The sequence below is a fragment of the Syngnathus acus genome, chromosome 5, assembly GCF_901709675.1.
Source record: "Syngnathus acus chromosome 5, fSynAcu1.2, whole genome shotgun sequence".
NCBI classification, from domain to species: domain Eukaryota; kingdom Metazoa; phylum Chordata; class Actinopteri; order Syngnathiformes; family Syngnathidae; genus Syngnathus; species Syngnathus acus.
In genome coordinates this window covers 10,210,891-10,238,084 of record NC_051091.1, presented here as the reverse complement: position 1 = coordinate 10,238,084, position 27,194 = coordinate 10,210,891, and the positions used below count along the sequence as shown (strand labels likewise).

General features: G+C 41.7%; 2 protein-coding genes across 3 annotated transcripts; both read right to left on the bottom strand.

Moving 5' to 3' along the window:
* On the bottom strand, window positions 1-24,200 carry iars1 (isoleucyl-tRNA synthetase 1). Of its 2 annotated transcripts, none has more exons than XM_037251791.1 (34): window positions 24,123-24,200; window positions 23,324-23,454; window positions 22,825-22,981; window positions 22,634-22,753; window positions 22,477-22,559; window positions 22,200-22,317; window positions 21,967-22,114; window positions 20,974-21,061; window positions 20,399-20,459; window positions 20,161-20,256; window positions 19,249-19,371; window positions 18,024-18,115; window positions 17,402-17,500; window positions 14,870-14,996; window positions 13,285-13,358; window positions 12,978-13,172; window positions 12,713-12,799; window positions 12,249-12,332; window positions 11,365-11,509; window positions 10,750-10,870; window positions 10,571-10,662; window positions 9,704-9,781; window positions 9,115-9,236; window positions 8,068-8,170; window positions 7,884-7,967; window positions 6,842-7,016; window positions 5,331-5,443; window positions 4,263-4,358; window positions 2,712-2,888; window positions 1,972-2,092; window positions 1,774-1,899; window positions 1,557-1,703; window positions 810-962; window positions 1-584 (listed from the first exon to the last, which is right to left on the bottom strand). In XM_037251791.1, exons 2-34 carry the CDS (start codon window positions 23,440-23,442, stop codon window positions 502-504), a joined length of 3,807 nt encoding a protein of 1,268 aa, XP_037107686.1. In that variant the 5' UTR covers window positions 23,443-23,454; window positions 24,123-24,200; the 3' UTR covers window positions 1-501. The 2 variants fall into 2 exon arrangements, with proteins under 2 accessions (XP_037107686.1, XP_037107687.1); XM_037251792.1 differs by having other exon boundaries at window positions 23,324-23,450; window positions 24,123-24,166.
* A 609-nt stretch (window positions 24,201-24,809) lies between these two features.
* On the bottom strand, window positions 24,810-25,859 carry rpl29 (ribosomal protein L29). The gene is made up of 4 exons (XM_037252439.1): window positions 25,799-25,859; window positions 25,332-25,384; window positions 25,127-25,191; window positions 24,810-24,993 (listed from the first exon to the last, which is right to left on the bottom strand). Exons 2-4 carry the CDS (start codon window positions 25,366-25,368, stop codon window positions 24,859-24,861), a joined length of 237 nt encoding a protein of 78 aa, XP_037108334.1. The 5' UTR covers window positions 25,369-25,384; window positions 25,799-25,859; the 3' UTR covers window positions 24,810-24,858.
* Between the last annotated feature and the right edge of the window lie 1,335 nt (window positions 25,860-27,194).

Below are 27,194 nucleotides of genomic sequence, written 5' to 3'. Positions count from 1 at the left end.
TCATTTTCCATCACCATTGATTTATTCCATTTGACAGCATTTTTCCATATGTCAACCTGAAAGCTCAGCCGGCCGAAAATTTCATTTCAACTTTCTAAATGAAGACTCACAAAGCAATGCAAGTTTTATCTGTTCACTACTAAATGGCTTTTGGCCACAATAATGCAAATTGGTTTGCCCAATTAATTGGCACACTCGTAATGACTAGTCTGGACCCTTACACCTTAAATGAGTTTTGAAAAAGGACACCTTGCAAGTTTTTAGTAGTGAATGGGAAAGAAAATTACAAGTGCATAATTAACTGTTTTCCATAAGAGGTCTGTGCTATTTTTATTTTGTTGTGCTTCTGGGTCTTAAAAAGTTGGATGACCCCAAGTTGAGTAACACACATGATCGTGTAAGGAGTTTAAAAAAAAAAAAAAAAAAAAAAAAAAGGATTGTTGGAAGCTGTACTGTAACAATGATGACCAGTCTTAAAAGTTGCCTTTTTTCCTTAGGGTTCTACGAATCCGCCGTGGTGGGAAGAACTCGCACAAACAGAGTTTTGGTGTCCAGAGATTTTACTGCAGAATCAACCAGCAGCTCTAAAAGAGACAAAACGATATTTAGTGACTTACTTAATAGACTTCATTGTATCTGTGGTCTCTTTTCCACTGCACGGTATCAGCTTGGCTTAGCTCATCATTTTTTTGGTTTGAAAAGAGTACCCCCCAAAAAAAACAGCATTGATCGTGTAGGTTAAATAAAAAGAAAACAAAATCAGCTTTTAAAAAAAAAAACAAAAAAAAAAAACTGACGAATGTGATTACCCTGGCTGAGATCCTGGTCCAGGTAGAGTTTGAGCCGCCTGCCCCGGAGGCCGAACACTTTGGCGGCTTCCGACATCAGGCCGGAGTAGTCAAGCCTGTTCTGGCCCACTGGGTTGACCAGCAGCAGGGTGCCCACTTGTCCCGTTTTGCACTCTGCAGGAGTGAGAGTATGGAGGAAGACAGGTACACACACATTTGACTAATTACGCTACAAATGAGTGTGGCCTCAGTGTGGCCCACTGATCGACCTCCATTTCATACAACGGTATCTCAATTTATGAGCGACTCAACTTATGAGTGTTTCTAGATATAAAATGTTGCTCGTTTCACAATTTTTGTCTTGTGGGCCAAGCAAATAGTTACGTTATGAGCACGAAATAGAGGCAGCGAGTATGAATGCAAAAAGGCAGATGGGCTAATGAAACTAACATCAAGGTTACCACTATGCAACGAAAATTTGAACACAAATAATATTAATGTAGGCAGACAATAGAAAAAACCCAAAGGCATGAATTCTTTATCCTCTGTGTAAAACAACTAATTTAATTACTGCAGTTTACTGAGAAGTTGTGACTGTCTTTTTTTTAACACACATTCATATGTTATACAGCCCCCTAGTGGGCAAGGAATGCACAATAGAAGGAGCCACATTATGGGTGCATGGAACTATGAAGCACAAACTGAAAATTTAGAGTATATGCTATTTTCAATGTTACAAAAACATCTGTTGGATGTGTGTGTTCTCACCGGCGGGCCGTGCATCACAGAGCATCAAATTCACGTAAGGACACACAAGGCCGCTGCCAGGGGTGGCGGTCCCGGGGGAAGTCACGTCTGTTGTCACCAACAAGGTTTTACCACTCAGAGCCCGCAGGTCCGCTTTACTCTGCAATTCTGCGGTGGAGACGAGCACGCCTTTAGACAGAAGGAGTCCACAGAGGAAGAGTTTTGGCCCCGTGCTCACCTTTGCTGTCGCTAAAGAATTTAAGCTTGGCGTTGTTGGTCCCGAAGATGCTGCCGCACACCGTTTTCAACTTATCCACATCCAACTCGCTATCGCCTTTTGGATTCTCCAGCAGCACCACCCCGTCTGGAAAAGAAAAAGTTAAACAATTTGTACAAGTTGTAGTTTCTCTAATTTTTTTTTAATCTTTGGTTCTACCTTGTTCTTTGCCGTTGACTTTCACTTTGAGGTTGACGTAAGCACACGCCGGGCCATTTATAGCGGCCTGTGGCGCTGACGATCCCTTTACAATCGTTAGCTCCAAGTCGGAGCCCTTCAGCTGTACCAAACATAAGGGACAGAAAGTATAAGTGAAGGGGGAATCAAATACATTCGTTAGCACTTTAATGTAGCTGCTAAAACAGTTGACTTCCAAATGGATTTCCCACAGGGAATATCAAGTGGATGATTCATTCATCACGCACAAGCTGTCGCTATCATAAACCCTGGATCAAGTGTACAGACTTTGAAGTTTTACGTTCAAGAAATGTTTACCATGCAAGTGTACGGACCTTTTAAGTTTTACGTTCAAGAAATGTTTACCATACAAATATCTACTGTGATTGCGACTTTCCTTCTGTTAGTAATAAACTACAAGGTGTCTGAATTTTGCATACAAATTTAGGTTAAGTTGCGACCATACAAACCGTATAATAAAATTCAAGGACCCAGTCTAACTCATTCGGCACTCAAAAAATCTTTACCATTTGTACAGGAAAAAATTAGGAACATTTCAGTGATATTTTCATAATCTTGACTGGTACCAAAATAAATAGAACTGCATTACTGAAATGAGACTTTTGGTGACTAATCATTAGTCATTTGTAGGGGATTTCTAATAACGAATTAAAAATTATGTTCAACTTTGAAGATTCTACTGATGCTTTACAAACTCGTACCTGTGTCTTCTCCTGGATAATGATGCCAACACCCTTGGGGACCGGGTAAGGCAGTAGCGGCGCCTTCGTCGTCGCCAGGATGAAATCCGTGTGAGCTTGAATCACTGAACCCAAGTACTCCCCGTCTGGCTGACAGCGGTAATACACCGTGATCTCATCCGACGGTACCAAATGACCCTGAGAAAAACCACCGACATGACCATGAACACAAACTCAAAGACATTCACTTGCTTGATGTTTTTGATTCGGCAAAGATGATGGAGGGTGAAATAATTTCCCAATAATACATCAAATCTGTAGGGAACGGTTACCTAAAGGTAAAGAGAATGGGATTAACATCACAGCGACATGAAAGCAAGTGAGATTAGAAAGCAGTAGAAGAAGAAAAAAAAGTGTGAGAACAAATACAGTCACACCCAAAAAAAGACTGGTTGAAATCATTTCGTGCAGCATTTCAGCGCTTGGAGCCTCCGCTAACCTCGCCACCTTCGAAAACATTGATTTCGTCCTAATCGTGACTGTGCGGACCGATGCAATTTTGTGACTACCACACACACACACGCGTGCACAATGCAATCGCAACATACAGCTCAAGGGCAGAAAAATAAAGCTAGCGAAATACAGAGAAGTGCTCAATCAATGGAAGAAGGTTTATAGGCTCTCGCTGCCAAGTCAAGGCGGCGACCCTCTGCTGATGGGAATGCCGCTCTGATTGTGGGCGCGGGTGTGTGTGTGTGCGTGTGGATAGATAAAAACTCCTGATAAAGAATAAGTTGACCTACTGCTACCACAAGCACGCAAACAAAAACACCCACATGACCACAAACAGAGTCATAGTACGAGTGAACATTGGGTAAATTAATTCTCATCCCCAGGGTGGAAAATTCCTGACTGATCTTGGATGGGGAGGAGGGTGAAATAAGAGTTGGAATGCGGCCTAGCCGGGACCCAGCCAGCAGTACCGCCGCTACGACAGTACGCAACTGGAAAAAACTTGTTTGTTTCTCGCGAAAACAAGAGGCTGCCGGCTAATCCGTCTTTACTCCCCGGTCGCACTTCAAAGCTCCAACGCTCGAATCTGAAAGGGGCCAGAGCGTAATTAAGCCGCCATTAATCCCGCTTTATGATGAAGAAATGTCTGACTGGGACGCTGCTATGGAAAGATTTCGCAAATTAGCATGAGAGTGTTAAAAAATATGAAGAAAGAAGGCAAAGGAGGAGGGCCATCACAAGGCTAGAAACAAACAAAAAAAATGGCTAATGCTGAATGGAAATTGGCGGTCTGAAACTGAAAGTGACTTCATTATTCAACCAATTGGGTGTTTAATTACAAATAATAAGAATCAAAATTTCACCCCCGCACTCATATTCTTAAGTCGTTTATTAGGAACATTTATAATGAGGTTTGAACATTTGCCGCCGTGACCCAGAAAATTGACTAATTTGCAGCATTCAGACTTTGGGGGGAAATGCAGCCACAGAAGCGAGATTATTATACAGTAGCCTGTTGAAATGTAAAAAAATATATATAAGACCCCCGCCCCTACCAACCTTCTTGCGTAATTTCTGAACGCGGTTGATGACTTCCCTGGCCACACCCTCGTCCACCATGGACTGGTCCGGGGAGACATCCAACAGTACCAGCACCTACGGCACAGACAAGATGACACGTTCTTAAAGATGAGCCATAAGTAAGCAGACTGCATGCATGTTTTCTCTGGCTGCAGTCTAAAATGTAAGCATGTAGACTCCCAAATGAGCTGATTCGATAGCAATTCAAAGGCACATATTTGAAAACAAAATATTTTCGGATAATAAGCACAGAATATCGTCAAACCTATACAGTACGGGGAAAAACATACACGAGATGGACCGTGCGCCTGAAAGCAGGTCAAGCTCGTTATCTTCCGAGTCACTGCGACTGTAATGTACTGTACTGAGGAACAGTCTTGGCGCATGTAAACAATACACGGCCGAGAGCGCGGCAGACAGATGGGAGACCGAGAGGCGATGCGAGGGAGCGAGAATGGCGCCGAATTAAAAAGCCGACTCGGTAGAGTGGCGCAGCCGTGCATGGTGCGTCCGCTCGACGGAGCGATGAGGAGTGATGGCCTGTGGGAAAAAGCCAGACGAGCTGGTCTCCACTTAGCTCGGTGATGATTCTTCTGCATCTCCTGCCCACTCAGGGAGAAGACTGTCGCCGCAGCGACACTATGGTTTGTTCTCAAGCGTGTACAGTAGACGCGCGACATGACGAGTGTGTCAGTAACATGTCAAAATGTTCGCCATCTGTCGTCTCGTTTGGGCTTGTTAAGGCGGAGTGGAATACAGCGGAAGATCCAAATTAGATTTGACGACGTACACTCGGGTTGTGCGCGCTAACGGCGAATTGATCGGAAGAATTCGTGGCATCATTTCCAGCTCACGTGGCAAATCTTCATTGACTTTGCTCAATTGAACACTAGCATGGAAAAGAGGAGTTCAGAACATTCACAGAAAGAATCTAACATGACGATTTTCTCCATTGCAAAGGCAATTAGTAAAATGCTAAATTGCGTCATTACTTTTCTGAGCGTCAAATAAGAAGCGTTAGCATCCACATGCCAAGCGCTCGCTCACCTGTGCGTCAGAGTGGGCTTCATACTGTGCGGCTGAGTCAGAGCTTTGATTGAACGTGTACATCAGCCTCAAATCCTCTTCCTGAAGCTCGTGGCCGTCCACCACTATGGAACCTGAAATGCGGCATATGTCAAGCTGACTCACAGAATGCGTAAGCAGACAGGATTCGTATTGCCTGTGAAGTGAATCAAAGCCTAATTGATTGACAGTCATTAGAGCAGTCACCAGAAGATACTTTTTTTCCCATTATGGGCTTGGGATATTCGCATTCAATAAGATGTTGATGTGCTCCCTTTCACCAAACAAATGAGATTCATTTTGGGACTTTTGTAACAAACTTGCCAGCATTTTCGGAATTAGTAAAATGAAATGAATTAGCCAAATGATCCTCCAAATATTTTGAACAAACCTTTTGGTTGTTTTAATTTGACCTAAGTAGCTCTATTAGTGCAAAAACTATTCCAGCAAGAGTTTCAGATCACCCAGAATGCTGATCTCATCTACCCTTAGTATAGATTCGCATTCACTTGTACGAAGAAATTCCTGAGAAGAACAAGCATCCTGGCTGCATCCGCACAAGCTGTCAAACAATGTGGCCAATCAACTTTCCTCGTGTTTGAAGTTTGCCAGAGGCACCAATTAACCGTCTCTATGTTCTCTCGAAAAACCGTGACCACGTCCCCTTCTTCACTCCTAGACACCACGAGGCGAGAGGCGGGGAGGAAGTCACTCCGCTTCTTGTCTTATCTTATCCTTCATCTCTACGCTTTGGTTTCCAGCTTTTGCTCGCGATTCACCTCCTAGGTACCCCATCAAAATGACGGGATCAAAGTCAGAGCCGAGGTACAAAGTGATGCCTTTTCAGACTTTGGATAAAACCACGCGGCCATCATCAAAGTGTAACCGTATTTTCTACAAATTGTATGCTTACAAAATTGTGTGTCTTCAAATACATTTAAATATCAAAATACATTTAAAAAGTTTACATAGCATGTGGGAGGGGGGAGAACGCAACAGTCTCAGCACAGATTTTCACCTATTATGGATCTGGAAATGATAAGTCTTCTTCTGAGATGTTTTGTTAGGCAATGCGAGCTTTTTCTCACTCAAATGCATTGTGATCAATAAACTGTCACCGGAGCCACACTTTGCTTCGTTCTGCGAGCGGACTGGACTTCAAACGTCCAAGTGATTGGCAACGCTAAGTTCCCACAGTCCGGATGACCTCTGCAGCATCTTTCCCGTGAGACTTAAGGGTTCTCTGCGCCTTCCTCCTCGTCTAATTGGAGAGACAAAATACCTTGTGCTGCTTTGTGGTGAGTTTACTTGGCGATACATGAGATCAGTAACGCGCTTTGTTGATTTGGACACGGCTTTCACATTTTAATATAGACACTTGTTTGTTATAAAGAGGATAGTCTTCCTCTATGATGTCAATTCTGCAAATTGATGCGGCATTTCAGTTGAAGCACGATATCTATTTTACCTTTAAGTAAACTTAATGGCCATACCTTTCTTCTGGAAGGCCTCAACCTGTTCGCTGCTGAGGTCTTTGATGGCAGCGGTGATGGCTTTGAACGCCCCTTTCAGCCTCTTGCCTAGCACCATGTGGTCCGGTTCAGCCCGCAGACGGATGCCGTACTTGTCTTTGTCTGTCGAGATGGTCAGCTGGCGCACATTGAGCTCCTGGGAGAGAAGAGAGACATTATGAGGAACTCATACTTACCCTGGGACCGATTATGCTGCTGTTTTGGTTAGCAACAGAGTTCTGAGATGCCACAGGACATATGTCACCCAAGTATTCAATGGAATAATCGAATGGATAATCGTTTCTAAAAGGATTTGCTAATGACAGAAACTATTATAAAGTCGGTGTGCGGCAGGCCTAAGAATCTGAATTCTATAGACTGTCTAAATAAGGATTACGCAACACAGCAATTTTAAACTTAAGCGCTCTGCCAGCCAGTCTAAGAAACAAATCAAGAAGTTCACGCTGGAGAGTCATTCTGTCACAGAGGGAGTGCACCGTGAAATCAAGCAGTCGCTGAGCTCGCCCATCTTTACGTCCCCAGTGAGTCAGGCAGCCTTTCTCGGTCATTTCTATACGTTCAATTCTCCTTCGTCTAAAGAGGGAAATACGTGACGTTCTTATGTGATAAGGCAAATATTGGTCATGCTCCTCTCAATTGTGCTGCAAAGTGGCTGAGACAGATATTTCACGCAGATGACTTGCTGATATGCTATTTTTAACTCGGTGATGGCTTGAGCAGGCTCTTTATATGTGGATTTGGTTTAATACAGTTGCCAGTGGAGAGAGAAAAAGATAGGAGGTCATGCACCGCTGCGCAGTGTGCTGCTTATTCTCATCCATTCTAAAGTACACTGCATTTATTGAAGATGTCTTCTCGGCTGCTTAAGCGCTCAAAGGTGAGAAAGCCAACGCTCCTGCCTGCACGTGTTTCCCCTGCAGCAAAGAATCCGAAAGAAGCATGCAACAGCTGTACCCAATATTTTGGGTGCAGAGTTATCATTTACATATATGGATTGACTTACTTCCAGGATGTATTTCTGGAGCGACTGAATGTCTTTCAGAGCGTCTGGATCTTGGTGAATGACGACCACTTCCTTCAGTGGATACTGAAGCACAGGACAGTCAATCAAATGTTCACAGCCCAGCAGCAGTCATACACCGGTACACGGAGTTTTGGTCGTGCACGAGACAAAATGGATGATTTACCTTCACCGGCAATGTCTTTCTGTCACGGATGACCCGCCCGAGCTCGATCACCGACTGCATCTGAGAGACGGCGTTCTCGATGCGCTTGTCAATCAAATTTTCCCTGCAAAAAGGCAACACGGAGAAGTTGAGCACATTCGCAATTTGAAAGATGCCGCTTCGCTGCTTGAGTCGATAAATGGCCACTTGACTCAGATTATCACTTCATCTGTTCGCTTTTCGAACTACGTTTCTCATATGTGCATTTCATCGGATGAATTTGTCAAAAAAACTGCAAAGCAAATAGTAAGCATTAAAAATAGCTAAAAAACTATGACCAACCAGATTGTGTACAGTAGATGTTTGCAGTGCTATGAACACCAATCTGAAAAGGCATCTGTTAGCTGACTAATAGTCTAATCTGTTTGTATGTAGTGAGTGAATTTATAGTCTAAATTTTGTCTAAAATTCATCTAAATTGCTTATTTGAACTGAAAAAAAATGTGAAAAACAGAGTGGAAAAGGTTTATTCGATTAATCACTTAACTATTTTTTTTTTTTTTTTTTTTTTAAATGGTTTTATTTTCAGGAATAAGCAATAATGCTCCTTGGTCAATTCAACCTGTATTTATTGTTGTCAGAAAGTGTCAGAAAATAAAACAAATCCTAATAAACATTAGTGACATCTCATTAATAACTACATCATTAACTGTTTAATTAATATGTTGTGGCTCAAGGTTTAATGAGTACTGTATTAAATTAATTAAATTAACAAGTGGTGACATCAGGCACCGAGCACTCATTTGCAGTCTGGAGGCGGAGCTGAAGATATCATTTGTCTCCAGACACCTGGCATTTATTTTAAATTGTGAAAAGAATTGAGAGCAAATCCTCTAATCGACGATTTAAGACAACAGTGCTAATAGAAGTCGGTCTGGGGTGCATCTGACTGGTATTTTATGTTGATGAGAGCTCTATGGGAAACGTCGTACTACCTATTAAAGTTTGATTAAGAATCACGCACTCAACTAATTTTTATGTGAAGGGATCGCCCCCCCCCCCTCCCACCTGACTTGGGGCAGCATAAGATAATGGATACTGCCGGTGTCCTTCTCCTCCAGAGAGGCGAGGTCGACGAGGTTACGCAGGTTTTGGTACATCATCTCGGTGATGAAGGGTGTGAAGGGAGCCTGAGGGCAAAGGAGGGGAAAAGCAGAGCAACTGTAGTCAAAAATAAGAGGAAGATGATTTGATGCTGTGCAACTGTGGTTCATTTACATTTCCCACTGCAGAAGTCCAAAAGTCAAAAGGAGCTTTAAACATTTCTTTTTCGGGCGAAGGGAGGAAAATAAGCACATCCAACACATTTTATTCCCGAGATTTCATGAGCAAAAGTTCAAACCGAGTTGTGCCAGCATTGCACTTTGAGCATACTAATGAATTCATAAAGCTGCACAAATGATCTAGTATATTGATCTAGGTTAGGCTAGCTGGCTCACGTGTTTTTTTATTCATAGCCTTCAAAAAAAAAAAAAAAACATGAGCTCCACTTTCACACTCGTGCAATCAGTCTGTCATGCACGCACACACACAAACCCACAACAAAAGGCATTTTTCTCTTACTCTTAACGCTTTCACACAAGCTGCGATGACTCACCATCAGCCTGCACATGGAGAAGAGCACACTGAAGAGGGTTTCCAGCGCCCACAGACAGTCCTCTGTACCACTTTCACCCTACAAAGTTCAAACACATGTCAAATTGTCAATACAATGCCTCTACCCATGGAGCAGTGAATAGGGCACAAGTGCCCAAACACACAATAGTCCAATGCCACTAATGCACACGCAAAAAAGAGGTCCACTGATAATGGCGGAAAATTACACATGGTGGTCTGTTGTATAATTTCTATGTGGCATACAACATAGATGATTAAGAATATTCTTTTTTTTATCTTTGCCACCAAGCACGATTAATTGCATTTCCATTCATTGCAATGGGGAAAGACAATTTGCGATGTTTTGAGTGATCACATAAATTAAACTTCTCAAGGCACCACTTTATGTCCCCAGTGAAGTGAGTGGAACAGATAAGGGTAGGGAATGTGTTGCAGAAATGGACAATGCACAATGGAACCAGTTGCCTCTGATATAGCCACAGCACTCTCCCTTTCTATTTCCTTGTAGGATTATCATATAGATACGGTAGGTGCTCAGCCCCGCAATAAGAACACCACGGCTCGCAGTTATTTTTTTTTATTGCAGCAAGCTTGTATGTATGCAGCTACTGATTGATGTGCAGCAGGGGGCCGCCCACTGTATTCTTCTAGTGTGATGATGCGATTGCAACGAGTTATATGAATGACAATATCCCCAAGCGTTCATCGTCGAATAGTTGCCATTGTCTTTGGTCACTTAGTTCTCTCTGTCCATCCCATCTTAAAGTACATATGGGTGGAATTCCAAACACAATTGAGCAACTAAAATATTCATAACAACGTAAAAAAGTCAGTCAGCTCAACTCACCTTTAGACGGCGTCTGTTAGTCCGAACATACCAATTGGTGAGCATGTCAACAAACTTGACCAGACGAGGCACCACGGTGTACAGGCGGTACGCTGCGTGACAGACAACAGCTTGTAAGCACTTTCACACTCATAAGTTGTCAGATGCAAAAGCTACTTGACACACAAGTGTCTACTCACCGTCCATTTCAGTCTTAAAAAACTGGATGAGGGACTGCGTAAAAGACTGAATCCATTTGTCCATGATGTTGTCACTCTGCTTTGCGGTGTTCTCGTTATACAGAAACTCAAGGCCGTCCTCCTGGGCGCAATAATTCAAACAAGCATCGGTACGCACTTCATCACAACAACGGAAACTATCACTCACGGGGTCACAAAGATCATAGTGTGATTTCATTATTATGCGTGTAAAAAGAATTGCTTATGGGCCAATATCTAATTGGATCTTCACGATAAAGTGTTATGCTGAATACTAATGCGGTTTTTTTCCCTCAGCGGGCGGCGTTTTTAAAACTACAAAATTAAATACACACCCACATGTAGATAAACAACACTCCAGGGACTAATTACTGCACCTTTTTACAACATTATTTCATTCTATTAATCAAAGGTAATTACCATTTGGTACCAATGAGCAATGAATCAATTAGTCTGAGATTGTTACGCCATCAAGTGTGTCTGTTTTCTTTTTTTTCTTTTTTTTTTTTTTTTTTTTAAACGTGGGAGCAGAAAGGACGACTTGTGGGAGCGTTTGGACAGAAGTGACATTTTGTGATGTTCATTAAGCGCCCGTACCTTTTGTAACCTTTGCACATTTTGCACCAGGAAGCGATACGCATTGTACCACGGCAAGAAGACATCCTTCAGCACATCGCGAACGCCCTCCTCTTTGAAACGCAGGTTTTCTGCTCTCACCACAGGGGAGTTGATGAGGTACAGTCTGCAGTGAGAGACAGATAGTAAAAAAAATCTCAGCGACCAAGAGTTGAGACACTTTGTATTGCGCTTGACTGAAAATGAGCAATTTTATTCAATCAGCTTCTTCAAATCAACACGTTGATTAAGAGCTGTGCCACCACTCTTGGATATGCTCATAAAAATGGCATTCAGTCCAAAATTGTGAAAACATTACAATATCGACGTACTTTTTTTTGCAGTTCACATCTACAATATCCTAGCATCAATTAATCATGTACTGATGCTACATCGCCTCCTTCCCTGATGTTGTAAATGATATCTTCCTGAGTGCTGCAATTGTCCGCATAGCTTCTATAAAACTGGAATGATCCCAATGCGGGACTAATACAGGTCTTCTCTATTTTATTGCATTTGAGAGAGAAACGAACAGTCATATTTCTCGATGCAACTCACTCTTCTTCCTGTGTATGTGAACATATGGTGCAACTGTGTGGTGCTTTATTCATTAGGCCATATGCCACGGTGCTTCGACAGCTCAGGGCAAAAGAGAAACGTGCGTGTGAGTGTACCGTTTGCGTGAGTGTGTGCGTGTACAGCATGTAGGACTGTGGCGGTTCGGACTAGCTCATGATTCTTACCAAACCATGCCAGCTAATGACATAAGGTAGGTTAGCGCACACTCATATATAGACTCTCTCTCCCACCGCCATGCTTCAGAAACACATAATCACACTTGCTCATATTCAAGCGCAAGATCTGACCTGAGGGCATCGGCGCCATAGCCCTGCACTATGAGGCCCGGATCCGGGTAGTTCTTCTTGCGCTTGCTCATCTTCTGTCCATCGCTGCGGGGGGGGGGGGGCGACACAGGCAAAGGAATTAATGTGCACACACATACACAAAGCACGCATGCATAAAAAAATAAAAAAAAACATCCAAGTAACAGAGCACTTGGTATTCAAATTAGCAGCGGCCTTCCAGGTCAGCAGGCCTGTGAGCACGTTGGTCTGTTTAGAGCCCAAGGCTGAGGAGGAGGAAGAGGAAGAAGAAGCCGAGGATGGGCCCAACTGACGAGCACCTCTGAGCAACTAAATGTCACAGCACACACACCACTACGATCTTAAGCAGCAGGTGAACAGACAGGTGAAGGATGGGAGATGTATGACAATGTTGCCAAGAAAATGGTGGAGATAGGAGGACATCACTTACAAGACAGAAGACTCACCTAGCAAGTACCAAGCCATTCACGATGACGTTCTTGAAGGGCGGTTTGCCAAACAGCGCTGTGGAGAGCACCAGCAAAGTGTAGAACCTAAAGAGGGGCACAAAAAAAGAAGCTTTCAATGGAAAAACATTCTCGAAAAAACAATCGGTGATGTAATTTCACACTTGATGGGTGGGCAGAGAGCTCCTGATAAAGTATCAAATGTTTTTTCTCGGTCACATTTTAATTGCGACGTTGTGTCACTTCCCTTCCTTCTTCCACTTACCACCCCCTGGTCTGGTCAATGCCCTCGGCAATGAAGTCCGCCGGGAACGTGTCTTCAAATTCCTTCCTGTTTTCAAAGGGGTAGTGGACCTGGGCGTAGGGCATGCTGCCACTCTCAAACCAGCAGTCGAACACTTCAGTGATCCTCCGCAGGACACCTTTGCCGCAGCGCGATGGGATGGTTAGATGGTCGATGCTGAGGAGGGAGAGAGTGCAAAGGGCGTGAAATTACAACCAAGCTCACTTTTTTTTTTTAGGCGATTCGAAGACAGAATAGTTTGGATTGGGCTTTCTGCTTGACCACTCACCTCTCCCGATGCAGGTCAGTTACTTTGGCGCCAGTGAGTTCCTCCAGTTCGGCAATGGAGCCGACACACACCACCTGATCAACACACACGCTCCCATTTGAGTAAAGCGCCGCCCAAGCTTACATTTGAATGACACAGTGAAGAACATTATTAATATTGGAAGAGCAGTGGTATGGTGACATAGGTTAGTGAGCACAGATATGTGCAGTGGATTTAGAATTTGATCAGCCTCGAGTTAAAACACGCTACGCAGAGGTAAACTCAATGTAAAAGTTGCTCTGTGTTAAGTTAAAACACCTTCAGCGCAACTTTGTAAAGTGCTCTCCGCCGAGAGTCGGCCTATGGGCTCTGCTCTAGTTTTGACAGCACAAGGTAGCTAACATGCCCCACATAAACTACCTTTGCTAACCCCCATCTGGCACAAAGAAGGCAACAGAAGACTGACAATATTCACACTGGACCTGGAAGCGACAAAACTAAAAGAAGAGCTATTCGGGGATGGAAATCAGACTGGCAACCACAAAGAAACCGTTTTTGTGTGTGCGAGTATGCTGGTGCTAGTATGGGAAGAGTTAAGACAGGCACCAGGGAGTGACCGCGCTATTTCCAGCAAGCGGGTCATCAGCCCTCTCTCTTTTCAGACAGGGACCAGCACTTCATTTAAGCTACAAAAAAAAAACAATCGTGACAGCTTTATTAAGTTCACTTGACTTCGCCGCGTCAGTTGGATTTGACTGTGATCAGTGACAGACAGTTCCTAGTTTGAATGGAATCTTATGAAAGAGAAACTGAAACATTCTGAATATAGAATGGAAAGTGGAAAACCCCAAAGGTGGTACCATTTGGAGTTGAATATAAAATGTTCTTAAAAGTCAAATAAAATGTGCAAGTTCAAACATTAATGCGTAAAGTCCAACGTGATTATTCCTCAGAAAGAAATCAGTGGTACATTACTTATTTTTTCATCGCATTATTGGGGGGAAAAAAGCGACGCTAAAAATCTTCAGGCCTCTCTTTTATTTTATTCATGGGAAATTTCTGTTTATCCTTTATGTGGTTTTATGAAGCAGCCTGCTGAAACCTGGGACACATGAATTTCCTTTATATGATTTCGTATGAGATAATAATGAAATTACAACAAGCAGTTTAACTAGGAGGTTGCGTTTCACTTGTATCCATTTTCTGTATAGTGTCATTTATTCTTTCCTCCACCTTCCATTATCTTCTCTGCTTTCTATTCCATCGCTATTTCCATTGTATTCCTTGGATGCTCCCCTTACCGGTATGATGAGAAACCAGAACCCATTAGGTTTCTTGTTTATATAAATAAATTATGTATGAGTTTAGTTTATGGAGGGGCTCTAATGGCTCCGGGGAGGGGGGGCTGTAATATGTAGTCACACTGCACATAATGGAAACGATGGTCACCCAATACGGTAACTACCCTAATGCATATCCATCCATTTTCTGAACGGAATTAATTGATGAAACGTAATTAATTGATGAAAATGAGTTATAGAATTTCCATAGTGCCTTGTCACGCTCATGGCGAGTCATTTCATTGCATATGTTGTGTTCTCCTGACCTCCTCGTAGTCATCGCTGACCCACATGGGGATCGGCGTGCCCCAGTAACGGTTTCTTGAAATGGCCCAGTCGCGCGCATCCCTCAGCCAGTTGCCAAAGCGCTTCTCACGCACAAAATCAGGAATCCTAAAAGAGATGGAAGATTTGATGAGTGCTGTCATTGATTCACTTTTTTTATACAAATGCCACGACCCCAAAAGCAACAGAGTGCCGTGGATTGAAGATAAGCACAAAAGGCTATTTTAAGCTATTTAAGGGTAGAAATGACTTTTTATTTCAGTTCATATTTTTGTTGAGTGAAAAGGATATTTTTAGTCATACAATAATCTCACGCGGTCTCACTTTTTTGTAGCCTATGCACCATAAATGTACGAATATAGTGCCAAGCCAAAAAAAACTAGCTGGATCTTATTTGCATACTTCCCCCTGATAGGTTACTTCTTGTCTTTTTCTTACTGAGTGTTTTCTCTCTTGCTCAGCAGTGCAAACTGAGATGGTTCTGGCTGTTATGGCAGGAGGGGGAGGAGGTCGGATATATCATCTTCCGCATCCACCCACCAAGCAATGAGTTCATCAATTCCCATTTGTAGCAGGCATTTCTATTTAGGCCCCTAATACATCAATTTAATGATTTTTTTTTTTCTTGCCACTGCTGCTCACCAAGCCCCTGTACTCCTCTCCTCCTTTTTCTCTTGCTACATGTAGGATGTTAAGTGTGCAGTCTTGGAGGACTCAGAAGCTCTGAGCAGACAGGGGACTCAAGGGTTATAATAGCAGAGATGAGTATGAGCAATTCAAATGCAGATTTCTCCAATAATTAGTAAAACCACAAGACAACGTCCAGCAGGGAATTTGGAGGTTTGACTATCAGTTATAATTCATATATTAAAAAAATCTAATTAGAATTGTTATGTATTAGTTAGGCAGGATGGCAGTAGAGTGGAGACCCACAGTGATTTTTTTTTTTTTAAACTGATGAAGGACTAGAGGAAGGTGGATGAAATAGGACATACTGCCTCATCTATTAGTCATTATGTCCAGTCATGGTCGGTGAAGTGTCGTCAAGGTTCCACTGAAGAGGTGAGCGCTCCTCGAGTACTCGTTAGGTTGGTCGCTGATTTAGTCAAAAAAAAAAAAATGGCCTAATAGATACTTAGCCCTCGCTTGCCCGCTGCGCCAATGCGAGAAAGCGAGACAAGCCGAACAAATGACTGTGGGGATATGATAACAAGCACTTTGCTTTCTGAAGGGCTTCTTTTTTTTTTTTTTAAACCTCTGATCAACGAACACGAACGTGATGTGAAAGCACACCGAACCAGAGGAGGATTTTCCTTTTTACGGGGATGCTGATGAGCCGGCAAGGCTCCCTGACAGACAATCTGGGTGGAATTAAAAATCTTCACGGGAGCAGAAGTGGTGCGTCTAATCAAAACGCATCCCTTCAATTATTTAACGCTCGCTGGAGGAAAGTTTTAATTAGAAAGTTGCATAAGAGCGCATGTTTGAAGGCCTAAAGCGTGTCAGCTAAATCGAGCATTATGGAAATTGTATTATCAACATACTGTACATGGTTGAAGGAAATACATATTTGACACCTTTCCAAACACACCACTGAGCTACAGTTGTTTCATACCTCATAAAATGTAATCCATATATCAACGACACATACTGACTACAATACTATATACAAACTTAGCTATTATTTTCCTTTATCTCTCTGCGTAAACAAAAAATCTCCCATCCGGTCTACAATATACTTCTTTGCATAGTGTTGCAGATATTTAAAGAAATAATTAATAAATATATATATTTTTTTAAAACTAGATCATTTGGTATTCATAAGTTTCTGACACAAAACCTTCCCAAAATATCTATTACTAAAGATTTGCTAGTTTTCAAAGCATATTAAAAGTGCACCACTGCTGTCAATTCATCTAAAATGCACGTAGAGATAGTCGGTTGCTGTGAAATTAAGTGTACCACAATTACGCCACAGGAAATGAATTCATCCTTTACAGTCGTGCACGTCAGTCTCTCCCTTTCTTTTAAGTGTGTGTGTGTATATGTATGTGTGTTCACCTTCCTGGTGGCTAGTCATTCATCTCAGTTTGACAGTCCCATTACCAGCCGCTCAGGAAAGAGCACAGGGAGCACCTGGGGTAATACCGCTTGGTTGGAGAGCCTTTCATGCAGACGTTTACTTCACATTCCGCTATTGTGATTAGCAACATGCACAATTTGTATGTCATTTATATCATATTTTATTATTCCTAAGTATTCGATGGGATCTTTATTTTGCCAGCTCTTCATTATAAACCGCCTTCCCACAACTTTACTGAGGAACATTCTTCAGTAAAGCCATCGCAATAATTGCATGACACAGATTGTGCAAATATGGGATCTTGCAGTGGATTTTGTGTATTACTTACAGTAGTAGGAGTTATTGGATGAAAAGTTAGTGGCTTTGAGATATCGTCCACATTCAGTGTGCCAGAGCGTGGCAAACTGGCCTGGCCTGGCTGAGTGCTTACCAGTAACACTGTCCATTGTTGTCCAGCAGCTTCTGCACCATGTGCTCCACACGGACAAACCAACTGGGCACAGCTTTGTAGATCAGGGGTGTATCCGACCTGCAGGTATATGAAATTGTTATACACACGCGAGCAACGGCAGAAAACCTAGTAAGTGTCGGTAGAATATATTTTCATGCATTCATTTCTACCATTTAAGCCGAACAGTTGATTACATTCCACAACTCAGATAGATGATGAAGGGGGGGTAGCGAATAAACTTTCATCTCCGCGAGCCTGCATCTACTAGTGGCTTGACATCGCTGAATATAACGAGCTTAATTAACCCGACCGCTGCTCGGAGAGAAGTTAATGAATTGAAGTTCTGCTAATGTGGGACCTTGAAAGGTTATGACTGTGCTTGCACACTGACTTTGAATTGATTCCACTCGGAAACCACAAACCATTATTGACCCTATGGCACATTTGGACCTCGCTGACTGAGGAACTGTACTGCAACTTCACAGGGGCTCTCACGGTTTGCCGCTGCTGAATAAGACAAGTATTTAACGTGATCTGTAATTCCTAATATCAATAGTCATAAGAAGCTACTGTTACACGATGCGAGCTGTGCATGTCTCACCTCCAGCAGAACGGGTAGCTATGCTTGAAAGAGCTGGAGTTGACGAGGCGACCCTTCTCCTTCAGCCACTTGATGATATTCTTGTCAGCATCCTACAGTAATCAAATTAGTATACGTATATTTAGAAATAAATGCAATGTTGAAAATGTGATGAACATGGGTTTTAAACACACACAAGCATGTACAGCAACAGTGACTAAAAGAGCCTAAACCAAGATTTATTCCAATTAATATTTTTTAATCTAGATTTTATTCATATCAATCAGTTAAACAAAAATAAAGGTCAAAGGAAATCAAGTTTTTACAAAATTGACCATAAAGAAAGAAATGTGCTTGACCCTGCATCACTTTTTCTAGCAAGGTACACTTTGCAAAACTCCTTTGTCATAAAAAAGAAATCTCATATTTTCATCGTCATAAAAAAAAAAAAAAACTCTTGGCCTATATTAACCTTTTTTTACTACCAAGTTGACCGCTAACTCATTAAAATGTGAACACACCAGCTTGCGATATGATAAGTGAGAGGAATTCTGCCAGCTACTACTGAGTAGACTAATGGAGTTCATTGGTCAAAGTACTTTTAAAATCCAGGTCCAAATATTAAATCCAAACAAAGTTTTGGAGTAGCTGAAGTTATTAAATACAAACAACAACTTCATACGGCCCAAGTGGTTTTATCGAGAACCCAAACTTGAATTGAGAGAAACATTGACTGCCAAAATGAGATAGCTAAAGGAAGTGGCAACATCATGAAGCTAAACATGCAGGAAAAAGGACATGCGCTCTCAGGTAGGACGAAGAAGACATTACAGCTGCCAAAGATGACAAATGGGGTGGTGGCAGGAGTCGAGGAGTGGCGATGGAATGGAAGGAGGCTATTTTAAGAAGCGGTGTCAAATATGACGGCAGTAAGGATCGAGAACGAGCCTGGAAACAAGGGAATTTGCTGAGAAAATGGGGCCATGGAGTAGGCAGGGTAAATGACGCAACTTACTCGGGCTGCCTAGGACACCATTTCCATAATTGTCTACCTGATAGGCATGTCAAATGTGTATTTAGTGCTTTTTCCCATAAAAGTGGTGAAATAGCTGACACTATAACTTTAGTATTTTAGTTGTTCAGTGTCTTCACATTATCCGGTAACTCAAAAAAAAATAACCTATCAATGAATGATATAAGACCACCAAGCTAATCTCGATATAAATGGGGCTAACGTGTCACTCACTTTGACGTACTGTCCCGCAAAATCGGTGACCTCTGATGTGAAGCAGCCGGAGGCGTCCACGGGGCAGATCGGAGCCTGGTCCCTTTGGATGATCTTGTATTCAGTGCATACCCTGTAATCATCCTACATGGCAAATTAGACACACGTGATTACGCTGATTAATCTCTTTTACATTATTAGTCAGTATAACAAAGCAGTGTAGCACAAGACTGTTTTGTAATAAATAAAAGATTGTCTTATATTACCTTAATGATATCATTTCCTATCACAAAACATTGCCGTTAAATAGATTAAATTCAAATAATTAGCCAACCACTTTGACAAGCTGTTTCACAAGCATAATGGCACCTTATGATTCCATACTAAATGGTTGTGTTTGCAAAGCTACTAAACAAAGCACAACTGCTGCTGCTACAGCTCAACACCAAGTAGCTGATTGCACTCCAACTGTAAATGTATTCTGTATTCAAACAGCCTGTCAAGTGGCCCAAGACGGATGGCTAAGGGGGCTGTTTGGCATCTCGGCGCCAGGACATTAGAGTAGAAAAAAAAAATGGAAATCCGTCTTCTAGGTGGAAATAAATGCATTGATCTGCCATCTCTAAAATATGTGCATTGAAGAACCTTTAGAGCATTTTACGTTCAAGGCCTGAAAGATGAACGAGTGTGGCGGTGGACTCAAGACAACCCGAAGGTTACCTACAAGCCTTAGGGCATTCTAAGTCCTCTTAACAAGGTTATCTAACTCCATTAGCAATGACCCAGGTCATCCTCAAATTTGGATTCTGAAAGGTTAAATTAAATTGTATATTAAGTTATATACAGTATATATACTATATACACACAATCACTATGGTACACAACTAACTTAGCAAGATGAAAATAATGCAAAAGATTCCCATCTGCACTTACAGCTCCAAAATAAGGTGCTTGATGGACCACTCCGGTGCCCTCTTCCTCCTTGACATAGTTATCCGTCACCACCTGGAAAGCTCCTTTCTCGCCGCACTGAGATCAAATGGTGCAGAAATTTAAAGTACATAAATATAAATGGCAATATGTGGTCGGGCTAGTAAAGAAAAAAAGATTCAAAGATTTTCATTTTGTAGCCAATATATAAAAGTAGGAGAGTGCCACAGAGTTTACTAACCTTGGCAAAGTAATTGAAAAGAGGTTTGTACTTTTTTCCACTTAACATTTTGCCAGGGAATCTGGAAAGGAAAGGATTTCAAAGACACGTCAGGTAGAGCCGAAACTCAAGTTTTCAGAAAACAATTTTGGAGAAGTTGGAGAAACACATCCAAGACAGCCATCCATTATCCATCTTTTAACGTTTGTCCTCATTATGCCAAGTACTTTACCAATAACTCACCTGAGACTTCGACACGTTGTTGAATTTACTTTATTTAACAACAGCCACAACTGTTGTACATTGTACTAAATATACAATGCAGTATATTTAGCCAAGGTTATTTTTATATGTTTTGTTCCACTGCAACTGTAAAAACCATTTGAGTATTTTTCAGACCGTAAGTTGTTTTTTTCCCCCCATAGTTTGGCTAGTTCTGAAACTTGTATTCACGTGTGACATGTATATGGAAATAGAGTTTGTACCGACACCCAAAATTCTCATTTCCCAATGTGTTTCATTACCTACATCTAAAAAGGACGCATGATTCACTCTCTCTCTCTCTCTCGCATTTTTGAAAAGTGAGCAGCACTCACTTGTCCAGGATCGTGTATTCGTTCTCCAACTTAAACAGCGCACCCAACCGGGACTCCATCATGATGTACGTTTTGGTGGTGGTGATATCTGAAAAAAAGAAACAACTATAGGCAACCTCAGGACAAGCGGCAAATGTGGACGATCGTATTACTTATTTCACTTTACATGTGGGAATTTGTTTTGAGCTTGGAAGTCAAGCAATGACGGGAGATCTGAGGCGAAGAGTACTTGGTCATCCGGGAAATAGTGTGACATAGAGCGCTTAGTGTCCATTCCTCCTCATTAATGTCTTCTAAGCTGTCTACGTTTGCGACACGTGACTGATGATTCTCCTCATGCTCTGCTTAATTTTTGAACGCTGGAACAAATGGCCCTGACGGGAGTGATTTATGTTCATTGATCCGTGTTTCATGTTTGATAAACAGCAACCATGTTATGCTCTTCTCCGCATTACTGCTAACTCGGAGGTGGAGGGGCTCTAACTAGGATCTCGAATCCTGCTTGATAACAATGAGGCCAACGCCATAAAAACTCAAGGTCAGGTAAGGACTCCATGGCCGTGCTGTGAGACTGCTCATCCGGCAGCGGAACGCTCCCAAAAGAGCAAAATTTGAAATTAAAAAGATTTTTGGAGGAGAGATTGGAGCGGCATAGGGGGAAAAGAAGACGTCCCGACGCGTCATTGGTGTGACAGATGACTGCGAGGCGCGGACCCGCAGAGGATGACAGAAGCCCGAGAGACAAGGCAAAGAGCGACGTCAGGTCAAAAACAGGTGGAGGGTGAAGCTAAACAGGAAGAAAATGTTGGATGAAGATGGAATGAGGAGGATGAGAATTGATGCAAAGGAGAAAAAAAATCATTGGTATTCCAAGGCGGTCTCCCATGCAGCACAGGCAGTGCAGTTACTGAATTGTTTGCTTTGCACTGCAACAGCGCCCCCTGCTGTATCTCACTGACTATGACAGGCAGCATTTTGTGGAGAGACGCTTACCTTGGACCTTGACGTAAGAAATTTCAGGGTTAACACACAGGGCCAGGTTGCTAGGCAGCGTCCACGGGGTGGTGGTCCACGCGATAAGAGACACATTTTCGTCGTCTAGCAGCGGAAAATTGACGATGACCGATGGATCTTGAACATCCTGAAATAAAACAAAAAGTTGACTTTTTTTTTTTTCTGTCTGTTGTAACCTCATGGACTGTCTCAGATATGAAGGTTGTGCGGACCTTGTAGTTCTGGTGCGATTCAAAATTGGAGAGCGGTGTGTTGCACGCAGTGGAAAAAGGCATGACCTTGACACCACGATACACCAGACCCTTGTCATAAAGCTGCTTGAACACCCACCTGAAAGAACAAAGTCGTGCAATAAAAGTGAACATAGAACCAACCATATACTTGGAATTGAAGCGGAGCTAAATAGGACAATGTGTTCTATTGTATTTTAATGTTATACTCTATATTTGGGTTAGGATCACAATAGTGTACATTTGTGACAAAACATACCAGACAGTCTCCATGAACCACGGGTAGAGAGTTTTGTAGTCGTTTTTGAAATCAATCCATCTGCCCATTCGATTGACCGAGACCTGGCAACGACCAACATTCCCAAGTTACACATTTGGCAGTTCCCCGAATACCCCAAAACACTCTTACTCCTCACCTCCCACTCGTTAGAATATCTCATGACGATATTTCGACACTGTTTGTTGTACTCGGCAATGCCCATCTTGGCTACGTCTTCAGGGCCCGTGATGCCCAAGGTCTTGTCGATCTCATATTCCTACAAAACACACCGCTGGTAAGACAGATCTAGCAGGAAAGGAGTGAAAAACAATACGCAGTATCATTTACCACAGGCAGGCCGTGGCAATCCCAGCCGAAGCGCCGGTCCACATGGAAGCCGCTCTGGTGGGCAAAGCGGGTGACAATGTCTTTGATGGTGCCCGCTAGGATGTGACCGTAGTGGGGCAGACCTGTGGCAAAGGGTGGGCCGTCATAGAAGGTGTACCTGGTGGGGGAAATTGTGTGATTACAATTAAGCTGACCAAAGTGATTGATAAAATGTTCAACTTTTGATCAGCGCTTTAAGAACAGATGCTTAAGTGCTATGATATTCAGGTCATGCTAGGGAACCGCCGTTTTTCTGACAATGATGCTGCCTTTGATTTTGATATTTTGGCACCAGACTAATGGTTCAACTCTTAACTCATTTACTGCCATGGATGGCAATAGAGGTCAAAGAGCCAATTTAATTGGGATGGCAGTGAATGGGTTAAGACAGTCATCAACAACTAGTTTGACAAGAAGTGCTACAGCTTTAACAGTGGCTGAGATGCATCCATTCGCTCACCTGGGCCTGTTCTTGGATTGTTTGAGGCACTCGTAAAAACAGTCCTTGTCTTTCCACAGCTGCAGGATCTTCTCTTCTTGTGAAGGGAAGTTGATGGACTCGGGCACCGGTTCCACCATGATGGCGTCTGTCTATCAATACAAGACATTGCATCACACAATTAAAATGTATTCATGTAGTACTCTTAACAAATGTGTCAGTCTAAATGCAATCACGTATCTAATATAGAATTACATTTGATTGATCATCGAATACAAGAACTTACAAATTAAATCAAACCAAAATAAAAGCAAATTAAAAAAAATGTAAAGTCTTATTGGAACATTTCCCCCACTAGTTGACATGACAATTTTAATAAATAAATGAGCGACAGCATTAATGTTTATTGAGGTCACATGTTATTAGTCATCATATGCATTTCATTTAAATTTATTTATGTATTTTTGGAGTGCTTCCAATTGAGCTGTCCACAATTTTTCAACAAAACCATATTATCCAATGTTAGTAAATAAAAACTCACATATAAAATTGATCAGTCATTTTAAATAAATGACCAGAAAAATGCGCACAGAAAAGCTATTTTCAAGTTCACTTCTCCCAAATAATGACGCCTCTTTCAAGTTAGCAAGCGTGCTAAGTTAGCCGGTCAATGGGTAAGTATATTAGCACGAGACAAAAAGCGTTGCGGCGTTGCTGAGAGGAAGGCGTTCAAGATCTACACAACGGGGTAGAATATGGCGCAAACGCGGAGTGCACGATCATTTATTTGACGCTGTATCACTCTGAATGGTTTACTCACATGCTGTCCAACCCGAGTTGACAAGACAAGAAATGATGCAAGTTGGTGTCAGCATGAGCGGAAGTGACGACACGGAACGATTTAATGTTTCATTCAAGAATTCAAGGAAAGTCGGAATTTTTAGACTCCAAATAGGAGGACGTCGTCTGGTAACTGTAATGCCTCATCATATAAATCTCTACATCGAATTTAGGGTGTCAACAACTCGGCCACATTATTCAGTGTACTTCCTCCTTGTGTGGGGTTTTAGTTGTGTTTGTAACCATAAAAGACGAGTAATGTGACCAACTGCATATATAGAATTTTCCTAGTAGCATTGAACCCACCGTTGTAGACGCGTATATAAATGAACTTGACCGATTACTGATCTGCAGTGTTGATAAACGTGTCATTCCAGAGTATGTCTTGTGTTACATGTTACGTGAGGTGCAATGCAATATGGCGCTCTGCTGTGTCAGTCATTTTCTTAATAATGCAATTCAAGAAATTTTTCCAAATGTAGTAATGGCCATTGTTATTGCTGCACCACTCCAACACCACTAATTTTGCTTTACATGCCTTATTTTAAATGTTCAATTGACAGCCTGAGCTGTTGACATACTGTACAAGAGAAATCACACTAAGAAATGAGAAACATTGCTTTATTATGATGGAAATACCGTACAAGAGAAATCACACAAAGAAACGGTGTTTGTTAAAGCGTTGCTTTATTGTGACGGAAACACAAGCAGACGGATCATTTCTGAGCGACGGCTGGGGCAGGAGCCACAACCCCTGCGGCCTTGGCTGCCGCGGCCTTCCTCGCCGCCTTCAGGCCCTTCTTGTTGTGTTTCTTGGCAAAGCGCATGTTTCTCAGGAACTTGGGGTCGACCTACAAAGCAACAAAACTCTTCAGAAACAATACTTACATATAAAAGTGTCAATGAACCCACGAAACACGTATGCAGCTAACAGTTCAGCCCATTTGCCATTTTCTCAATTCAAATCTGTGCATTGACACATACCCCCTTGAGCGACTCATAGCGGTGGGATCTGGGCTTCTTGATGCCGTTCCTATGGGCTTTGCGAGCTGTGGAGGGAAGAGGGCATGTGATGTAGACAGTAGTGCATGGGCATCTAATGCAGTTGTGTGTGGGGAATTACATTAAAAAAAAAAACAGGGACTGATTCCATCAAAAAACATAACAGAGAAGGAAGGCTGTGACTTACATTGGTTATGTGTCGTGTGGTTCTTCGACTTTGCCATTGTGATTCTAGTTTACCTACCAAAACAAAAAGGAGAGAGTTAGTCAATGCTAACAATGCTACATTTGCTGGCCACATTGATGCTTTGCTACAAGGCTTGAACAGAAGAAAACCAGAAGAATAACTTGTTATTTTAGAACAAGTAACATATTACACCGACAGCTAGTTAGCAGTGAAACGTCGGCTTTAATTTACAAACTTAATGGATTGCGTATGGCACGTAATTGTTTTAAACGCGAGATAATGCTAACAGCACTAACTTCGTACTAACTTATCCTTTTTGAATGGGATCGCATGAATAAAATAGTGCACCGGACGTGTGCTTTGTAACGTGGTCAATTAAACACAGTGAGTGTTTATATGCAGACACCGTAAACACATACAGATTGATTTAGATTAGACAGTTCATCGTCAGGAAAGAGGTTTAATACCTGCTACGCGACCAGACGACAGCCGGAAGAGAAAGCAAAATGACTCCGGAAGTAAATAAAGTAGCGACGACTCGGCTCTAAATTACGATACTGCCCCCTGCTGTTGCGTCAGATAAGTAGATGTTCACGATGGACCACTAGATGTCCTCCTGTGCTCATGATAAATGCTATTAGATAGTATTATGATTAACAAATATGCACGAAACTATTAATTGTTTAATTGGTGAGTTAAACTGACAAAATTTTATTTTTGTTATTGTTCAATTTTATTTAATCAATCAATTTAATCATCAATTTTAATTTCTGGGTTTCACTTTAATTTTAAAGATCAGGAGTTTTTTGGTACTGTGCCATGTCTGGTACTGTTTTGTGAAAAACTGCATGACAACAACACATATAAGATTAGAAAGTCTCACTTTTTTATGCCACTGCAAACCAGAATAATCAAAACTAAACTTCATTACTGTCCTTGTCAAGATAAATTCCACAAGCAAAGAAAATAAACAATTTCTTCCTATTTAATATGAAACAACCCCCCCCCCCCCCCCATTTTTTTAAATGAATGCAAATACATTTAAATTGAAATTTAACTTAAATGAAAAATGTTAAAATAAATAAGATAACATAACATTGCACCTGAAATAACTGATCATGAGTCAATCTTTATCTTAATGTACTTTGGACGTTTATTTCTTTCTTTTTGATTGATATCTATCATTTTCTACCACACCTGGTTATTGAGGTTGTTTCACTTTTCTTTTTTAAGTTTGTTGAGTCAATTTTAATCTTAATGTACTTTGTACTTTGTATTTCTTTCTTTTTGAATGATGTCTATCATTTTGTAGCACACCTGGTTATTGAGATTGTTTCACTTTTTGTTTTAAAGTTCTTTTGTGCAATACAGATTTTACCATGCCGTGTATTTTTAGCTATGAGGTCTCAGGAAAAAGAAATCCACTAGCTGCCAAACCAACACCTCCAGTTTGGAAGTGCAGAGTGATAACAGCTAAGCTCAAATTTGGGCCGCCAGTTTGCCAAATTGCCTGATAATCGCAATCGGAGAAAGTACAACTGAAGCTGCATAGCATCTGTTATACAATTTCATATTTGGCATCTATCCCAGCAAGATGCCCTTTCAACATGCACATTAATCTATTATTGAGCAGTCAATCTACATGCACCTGATACATTTATTGATTGGGAGAAAGGGAAGGGGGGGCTTAGTTGCGTAGGCATTGTCGATAAGTTCACAACTCTGTTATCGTTATTTCAGCATAAGTTTCACTTATAAAACCAAAATATTTATGGTATGTATGATGAATGTGTAATTGTAATACATATTTATTCATTGCTTATGTTTGTTAAAAATACATTGGAAAAGGACAGAGAAACAATA